The 9,788-nt window shown below is 27.6% G+C and overlaps 1 protein-coding gene across 1 annotated transcript; it reads right to left on the minus strand.

The window, feature by feature from the left end:
* Positions 1 to 724: 724 nt before the first annotated feature.
* Positions 725 to 6,659, minus strand: LOC111705565 (uncharacterized). The gene is made up of 8 exons (XM_023478153.1): positions 6,576 to 6,659; positions 6,001 to 6,059; positions 3,807 to 3,860; positions 3,447 to 3,504; positions 2,587 to 2,666; positions 1,548 to 1,605; positions 894 to 950; positions 725 to 752 (listed from the first exon to the last, which is right to left on the minus strand). The coding sequence occupies exons 1-8, from the start codon at positions 6,622 to 6,624 to the stop codon at positions 736 to 738; spliced, it is 432 nt and encodes a 143-aa protein (XP_023333921.1). The 5' UTR covers positions 6,625 to 6,659; the 3' UTR covers positions 725 to 735.
* Between the last annotated feature and the right edge of the window lie 3,129 nt (positions 6,660 to 9,788).

Genomic DNA, 9,788 nt, shown 5'->3' on the forward strand with positions numbered 1-9,788 from the left:
CATATATTTGAAACACGGGTTTTTTATTAACATTTATTGCTTTCTAATTAAGGTAAGCTTTAATAGCAGTAACATTTAACTGTACAAACATTGATCAAATTAAGGAAAAAATGATTTTTTGAAATTAAAACATTTGTACGAAAATGAAAGTTTTCCAATTCGTTTTCATTACTTGAGATTTTTTTCAAAAAGTCTGTGTCAGATTTTTTATATTAAAAGATAGCAAAGTTCTAGAGCGTACTGAAGTAAATTATGTATGTGTAATCTGTGAAGATTTTGAAGCTAAATATTTTAAAAAAATTTTTTTTAATTTTAAAAGCATTTAATTTACAAGGTTAGAAAATTAAAAGCTTTTCAGTTTTAAATTTAAAGATGACAACATATTTTATCGAAAATATTTTATTTTTGTAAAGAAAAAATATTTTTTAAAGAATGAAACTCCCCCAAAAAATTTTTTTTTTGTTTATTCATGCAGATCAAGAAAAACATATATTTATGATAATAATGTAATTTTTATATTTCTAATTTAATTTAAATGTTTAAAATTTTATTCAGTTTGAAAAAATTAAAGGTTTTTTCGCTTCAAGATCAAACATCTCGCGGGAGAATATTTGATAAGTTTATATTTACCAGAAAAAAATAACAAATGCTCTCATAAAAATGCATTCAATCTTTTCTTTTTCTCTTTTTCCTTTTCTTTCTCAATCCAGAACTCATATTGAAAATTTTCAATCTTCAGTCAACTCTGTGGTCTAAAAAATAATAGTTGTTTGTACTTTTATATTTTGTTTTCCAATTCTTAAGGTCAATTTATGACTAAAATGAATGATTAAAAACTTTAAAACATATATTTGAATTTAAAAAACGGCATTCATGAATTATGGTAATCTTACGTATATTCAGTAATGGCAAGATGAAGAACAAGGCGCCGGTAGAGCCGAGGGATATTCCTAAATGTTGATTATATTATTTTTTCCAATCTAAATATTTATTTTATTTATTTACAAGTTTTCTTCTATGAATTTTCTTTGCATCTAAAGGGGTTTTGAAAACCTGTAGGCAAATTAATCTTTTTATATGAATCATCAACATTGTAAAGAATTAAATAATATGTTTCTGCTTTCATAGATTGATAGATTTATAGATTGACAGATTGAATGATTGATAAATTTATAGATTGACAGATTGAATGATTGATAAATTTATAGATTGACAGATTGAATGATTGATAAATTTATAGATTGACAGATTGAATGATTGATAAATTTATAGATTGACAGATTGAAAGATTGATGATTGATAGATTGAAAGATTAATAGATTGATAGATTGATAGATTTATAGATTGATAGATTTATAGATTTATAGATTAACTGATTAATCTATTTGTTGATTGGTTTATTTATTTATTAATTGATTTATTAATTTATTTACAAATTGATTGATTTATTGAATGATTGATTGATTAATTAAGTGATTGATAAATTGATTAGTTGATTTGTTAATTTACTAACAAATTGATTGTTAATTGATTGATTGAATGCCTACCTGAGTTGCATCCATCATGTTTGCAAGTTAGAATGCATCCACTCTCATACGTGTCATTCTAAAACATATAAATTATTTTCAAAAAATTGAAAAAAGTTAAAATGTCGTCTTCTTCTATAAACCTCCAAAGAAAATTTAAAAAAGACGACATATCAAAAATGTTTAATAACATTCTCTACCTTAGATATTAAAAAACTAAGAAATGTAAAACAAAACTATAAAATGTAAAACAAAACAAAGAAATATAAAACAAAACTAACAAATGTAAAACAAAACTAAGAAATGTAAAACAAAACTAAAAAATGTAAAACAAAACTAACAAATGTAAAACAAAACTAACAAATATGAAACAAAACTAAAAAATGTAAAGCAAAACTAAAAACTGTAAAACAAAACTAAGAAATGTAAAACAAAACTAAGAAATGTAAAACAAAACAATAACAAATGTAAAACAAAACTAACAAATATGAAACAAATCTAAGAAATGTAAAACAAAACTAAAAAAATGTAAAACAGAACTAAGAAATTAAAAACAAAACTTAGAAATGTAAAACAAAACTAACAAATGTAAAACAAAACTAACAAATATGAAACAAAACTGACAAATGTAAAACAAAATTAAGAAATGCAAAACAAATCTAACACATGTAGTACAAAATTAAGAAATGTAAAACAAAACTAAGAAATGTAAAACAAAAAAATTACAAATGTAAAACAAAACTAACAAATATGAAACAAAACTAAGAAATGTAAAACAAAACTAAAAAAAGTAAAACAGAACTAAGAAATTAAAAACAAAACTTAGAAATGTAAAACAAAACTATGAAATGTAAAACAAAACTAACAAATTTAAAACAAAACTAAAAAATGTAAAACAAAACTAACAAATGTAAAACAAAACTAAAAATGTAAAACAAAACTATGAAATGTAAAACAAAACTAAGAAATGTAAAACAAAACTAACGAATGTAAAACAAAACTAACGAATGTAAAACAAAACTAACATTATTGTACAAAAATCTAACAGAACAACAATAACCTGGAATTTGTATCTACCGCACTGTGAGTTCATGTCCTCCAGGGCACACCGACGGATCATAAGAAACTCTCCAGTCCGAGCTAAACAATATTATATTAAAAAGGTTTGTATATCCTATTCATAAACCTTCATTTCTTTTTCTGAGTAAACTCAGTGAGCAGTCCTTGTTTTTCTATCTAAAAATTGATGTATTCCAACCATGGTTTCTCAATAAATGTGGCTTACAAATTTATGCATGATAGACAACGCAGAAAACTAAGAAAATTTTAATTTATTTTCAGACAAAAAACGACAATTTTTCCTCACTCTTAATTCAAAAAAGGGCATAAAGGGCTTGATGTTGTTGAACAAGCATGCTCTATATGCTCTTAATGTTAGTTCCATAGTCCCTTTAAAGGGAGTGTTCGCGAAAAATGAAAGGGGGTATAGGCTTAATGCGATAAAAAAGCGCTTTTGATCGCCACTAATCTTACTTCTATCTGTTGCGTCTATAAGGAGAAAATTGTTAAAAATTATGTTGATACAATAAAACTTTAAATCATATTTTGATTAATTATTTTCTTATTTATAAATATATATATATATATATTCAGGTCCAAAAGCCAAATGGTACATTTTTTGTTCGGGGTCACTTAAAATTACGTTTATAGTCTCTTTATAGTCCCTGTATAGTCTCTTTATAGTCCTTTTATAGTCCCTTTATAGTCCTTTAAAGTCCCTTTATAGTCCCTTTATAGTCCCTTTAAAGTCCCTTTATAGTCCCTTTACAGTCCTTTAAAGTCCGTTTATAGTCCGTTTATAGTCCCTTTATAGTCCCTTTATAGTCCCTTTATAGTCCCTTTATAGTCCTTTTAACTCACCTGAAGTTCCATAGACCTTGACGCAGAAGTTTGCTGGAAAGTTTCCCATATGCCCCTCCTTTAAAAAAACGTATTTTATCACCAAATACAGGGTGTACCACATCATTTCGGATCGTTTATGGCTCTGAATTGAGATTTTACGGACTAATCAGAAAACTTAAAAAAACTTTTTAAAAAATTGTGTAAGCCTAATAAAATATTTGCATGCAGAAAACCCTAGGTTTTTCGAGCATTATTCCAGTGTTAATTCTTGGAGATAATCCAAAAATATGGGTATTTTGGTATTTTCAAATTTTTTTTGTTTGACGAAGCGTCGTCATACATTATTTTCATTTAAATTAATTATAAATAGATTTTTTCCTTTGGCACCATGCAGTTCTGCTCGTAGTTACTCAAAGCTGGGCTCATTGGGTCCTGAGATAAAGATAAGATAAGATAAGATAAGATAAGATAAGATAAGATAAGATAAGATAAGATAAGATAAGATAAGATAAGATAAGATAAGATAAGATAAAAACTAGATTTGTAAAATAACAAAATCATAAAAAAAAACTTACTAGCCCCCCCCCCCTCCATATAATGCAGATGCTATAAAGATTATATATAAATATAGATCAAACATATTAACACTAGGATTTATCTATCTTTTACTTCAATTGTGAACGGTTTTTCTTTGTAAACATTGTAAAATAAAAACAAAAAAAATTTCGCTGATTATACCAAAAATTTCGTTTTTTTAAATTAAAAAAATCGAATTTTGTTAAAGGCGGCCCGATCGGTTACGTTAATTGGATACACACAAATATACCCAGATAAATATTATATAGCAAGGGAGTATAAAAATATACCCAGATACATATCATATAGCAAGGGAGTATAAAAATAACATTTTGCATTTTGTTCAGACTCTTACTGTTTATCTTAGATATTTCATGATTTTCCTCATTCTATATTTCACTGTTTTTTAACGAATAAATTGTTATTTTTTTGTATAAAAATATTTTTTTTCTAATGAAAAGATATGTTTACGTTATAAAATTTTGCATTTAAAATAAAATGTTTAACAGGCGATGATTTGAAGACCTTTCCCTTTTGATATAATTGACGACTTTTTATCATTGATACTGAAGTTTTTTGTCAGGATGTTCATGATAACCTCTTATAATAAGTGACTGATAGATCACTACTATCTGTCTATCTATCTTTTTATTATCCTAAATCCTAACCATATAATATTCATTTATTTTTATGTCTTTCATGCAAATGCATAGATATTATATTTAATCCTTTACACATCATCATTATCTCTTATATTATCTTATAGAATAAAACAAGACATTCGTTTATATATATGTTGCCTATAGGCGGCCAAACGGCTGGACCGATTGGGCTAAAAATTTTTGATGATTTTGGATGATTTTGAAAATCGACTTTGCGCTCAAACTCAGTAATTATACATCATTAAAATTTTATATAACGTATATATCTGAAAAAAAAATCCGAAAAAATTTCTCCACAATACTACATTCTCAGTTGAACTACCATACAGTGTCGGTCACTCCCCTTAAAGGTTCCTTCTAATTCCTAAATAGGAGGCTAGCAGCACTCAGCAGCAGCAGAAAAGCTTTCTAAAAAGTTTCCAAAACTTTGACAAGAAGTTTATAAGTCTCTTGACCGCATAATATCCAACTAAAGTTTACCATGCAACTAAGAGAGGGGGTAAAGGGGGGCCGAGGGGGGGGTGCAACTAAGAGAGGGGGTCTTACTTCTATCTGTTGCGTCTATAAGGAGAAAATTGTTAAAAACGGCTAATACCGAAGAACGTAGTGGTCATACAAATTCAGAAAGATGCAACATACGACTTAGACCGTAAAAAAATCTATTTAATTTCAAACAAATCATTCAGATATTACAACCTACAGTCATCGATTATCTTTCGATCGCGTCAAACTAAGTAAAAAATTGTTTAATTTCCAATATGCAATAAAATAAAATATTTTTTTTTCAACTTAGAATCTTCGCTACATTTCCTTTTTTTACATAATTTAAAATACAACAAACATGAAGAGGATATAGATATAATACTAATAATCAAAAATTAACATGCTCAATGTGCAATGTGCAATATGCAATGTACGCAATGTTCAGCACTCCTTTTTCTTTTTCTTGTATATTTTGGCAGATTCTAAGTATTAGTGTACGTATGTACATAATACAAAAAGTATGACCAGCCAAGAAGAACAAATCGATAATACATTATCACATGTGCTTTACTCTAAATTTTGGGGGTGGGGGTGGAAGGGGGGGGGGTATTGACTCATAGGGCTTATATTTTTCAAACTGCACTGACTTTAGCCTATCATTTCTATCCCAACCATTTTAATTTGAAATGGGAAAATATAATTTAAAAAATATGATTACTTTATTTCAGAGTTAACATTTCGATTATCATATTGGACACTGAACAACATTTTTGGTAAAATCCACAGAAAGCATCGAATTTTTGATTGATCATTTGGTGGATTCAAAAAGGTGAAAAATTACTCTAAATTACCTCACAATGAATATTAGAATGATTCCTTGATGTGCACTCGTAGCACCGTATACTCAAACCTATTTTAAGGTAAAATGTTTTAAATAATAATAACACTGAATGATAATAATTATAAAGTAATTTAAAGTAATAAATACCTTGGTAAAAATCATAAATGATAATGATAATGATAATAATTGTAAAGTAATTTATAGTTATAAATACCTTACTAAATATCATAAATGACAATGATAATGATAATAATTATAAAGTAATTTATAGTAATAAATACCTTACTAAATATCATAAATGACAATGATAATGATAATAATTATAAAGTAATTTAAAGTAATAAATACCTTGGTAAAAATCATAAATGATAATGATAATAATTATAAAGTAATTTGAAGTAATAAATACCTTGGTAAACATCATAAATGACAATGATAATAATTATAAAGTAATTTGAAGTAATAATTACCTTGGTAAAAATCAATAATGGTTATAATATTAACAGTTAAAATATTCATGATGATAATTATAATACTTAATAAAAATAATAATATTAACAACATAAATGATAATGATAAAATGACCTGGGGCGAAAAATGAGAGGATAAATATTCCTGGAATAACAATACCCATTTTTGTAAAAATTATGATTTTTCACGTCATTTTGAAAATCTGAAAAAGTATATTTTTTAAATATTATTTTAACACTAAAGCAAAACTAAAAATAAATATTAAATAATATTGAAAGATTTTGGTGCTATATTGCCATGGTTACATTAATTGTGCGGAAAATTCCCCAAAATTTCCCGAAATTGGTTTCAGGAAAATCTCGGTGAAAATGTCGACAGAATTTGAAGACATTCTAGATTTCGGATCAATTTTCAGGAAATTCTAGAAATTTTTTAATCCATTTCCGAAAAAATTCGTCAAATGGTGACCCAAGTCCTGAGAATTTCAACGAGAATTTCTAGAAAAATATTAAAAAGCTATTTTGGAGAATTTCCTAGGGAAAGTTATGGAGGAATTCTGAAGAAATTCTTCAAAGTGAGTTACAAAAGTGATAGATAAATAGAATTTCAGGAAATTCCTTATTTTTATTACTTTTAATATATTCCTAAATAAATCGAGTTTTAGGATTTTTCGTAAATATTGATGAAAACGAATATGACAGCTTGCCAACCTGTTTAAAGAAATTCTTAATCACGCAGTTTTCTAAAGAAAAGAAAAAATTGTCATGTTTGAGAAAAGCAGTACATTAAAGGAACTGTAGACGTATTTTCAAGTAAACCTCGATATTCAGGGTGACATGCGACAGTATAATTGTACATATCTTACGATCAAAGGTAAATAAGATATCCGTATTTTTCTGGCTGAAAATTTATGGATTTTAATCGTGTCCTTACTATATGTGTAAAAATCTTTTGCGGATTAAACTGCAGACACAATAAAGGAAATTGTCTAAATTTTCTACTTTTACCCCCATAGAAAAACGACACTGTCTTCCACTTTGATATATGTTTAAAGATGTTAGGTACTTTCCCAAAGGATTTTTCCCAAGTGACAACTTTCCAATGTGCAATTTCCCAAACGGCACTTTCTTAAGTCCGCCCTAGCCGCCCCCACCCCCCTCCACACATAGCAGCCTGCGGCGCCTCAGAGGGCCTAACCTAACCTTTGAGAAGTTGCCGCTTGGTAAATCGCACATTTGGGAAGTTGCCCCTTGTGATTTAAATTGTCACTTTGGAAGTCGCCTTTGGGAAAATACCTTTGGGAGAGTACCTACCACCTTATGTATTACTCTTTAAAAAAGGAATAACACTTGAAGTTGTTTTAAACTATTCAAGTTTGCTTTCATTTAATTTAAAGATGATTTTTATCCCGCATTTTTACTCACAATTTTATAATCTTGGGTGTAAAAAGTTTTTAATTGTTCCGTGTCAAATAAGTAACATTTTATATAACAGCAAAGCAGGTTTCCCTTTTTATTTCGCGTATTTTTATTAAAAAAAATTGCACATCTTTATGAAACTTGATTAAATAATTTTATATACCCAACTGTCTTGTATTTTTATTTGGAAAAATATGTTTTTTGTGATTTTTACTTTACTACTTTCGGAATAAAAAATCTCGATTTTAAACCTGAAACAGACTAAAAAGTTAAAAACCCAACCAAAAAACATGCTATCATTCATGATAACACAAGACATTTGCATAAATAGATATTATTGTTTAGGGTTAGACACAGTGAAGACCCAAGATGCTGAAATTAACCAAAGGAATTGAGTTTTTGTCACAAACTCTGATTTTCTTATCCCTATATCTTTGCATTTCAATGTCAGAGACCTGAGATATTTCAAACTATGAATTATTTCAGTGCATATAATATTAGTTTGAAATATCAAAGGTTAACACCATCAGGTTGCCAAGATGTAGCTATTTGAAAATCAGAATTTGTGGCAAAAACTCAATTACTTTCTCAACAAAAAAATATTTGAAATGCTAAAATCGTAAAAATTTATTTAAATTAAAACATTGGTTAAATTATCACATTTATTCTAAATTGTACATGCAAGAATTTAACTGCAGATTCAAACTCATTTATCATGCAATTCTTATAGACTTACAAGAATTCATGAAAATATCGTATATACAACAGGCAAAATATCGTATATAGAACAGGCAAACTATCGTATATACAACAGGCAAAATATCGTATATACAACAGGCAAAATATCGTATATACAACAGGCAAAATATCGTATATAGAACAGGCAAACTATCGTATATACAACAGGCAAAATATCGTATATACAGCAGGCAAAATATCGTATATAGAACAGGCAAACTATCGTACATACAACAGGCAAAATATCGTATATACAACAGGCAAAATATCGTATATAATCGTATATACAACAGGCAAAATATCGTATATAGAACAGGCAAAATATCGTATATACAACAGGCAAAATATCGTATATACAACAGGCAAAATATCGTATATACAACAGGCAAAAAACCTTTTTATATTTTAAATATAGTTTACCAATTTTTTAGAAGGTTTTAAAAGAGTAAAACTAATTTTCTTTAAATGGAAAAAGTACAGGTATCCCGTGGCCAAAGCTGAAAATCAATTTCAAAGATTGTTAAAATTCTCGTTTTTTTCTTTTTTATTCATTTAGAAGACAAAGCAGAAAAACTGCAATGAAAAGTACGATAATTTAAAGTATTTATATTTTCACTAAATCTCAATTTCAATGATTTTAAAAATTCACGATTTTCCCTTTTCATTCCTCTTTCACGGGAAGCCGTAGTGCATTTGAATTTCCAAGCCGGGTCAACCGTTCCGGTCCAAGTTTGTACTGTACCTGGCTCTATGGACAGGACTAGCCGGTGCAACAAGGTTGACCCGGTCCGACTTTATGCTTCAAATAGGTTAAATTTACTTGTACTTGAGGGCAGAGGTGCGTGCTTTATCACAGAAACCAATTATAATATTCGTTTATTAATGGTAAGCTCATGCAACCTTAATAGTGTTGATTAGGTTATAATTAGGGATCTCTCAGCAGTGTAAACCCTTATTAATGATGTTATGAATATAAGCATTATACAAGCATGTTCTACATGTAAATATTTATATATAAATATATATTATACTACGCTATTATTATACAAGCATGTTCTACATGTAAATATTTATATATAAATATATATTATACTACGCTATTATTATACAAGCATGTTCTACATGTAAATATTTATATATAAATATATATTATACTACGCTATTATTATAC

This window comes from Eurytemora carolleeae, unplaced genomic scaffold (assembly GCF_000591075.1).
Source record: "Eurytemora carolleeae unplaced genomic scaffold, Eaff_2.0 scaffold284, whole genome shotgun sequence".
NCBI classification, from domain to species: domain Eukaryota; kingdom Metazoa; phylum Arthropoda; class Copepoda; order Calanoida; family Temoridae; genus Eurytemora; species Eurytemora carolleeae.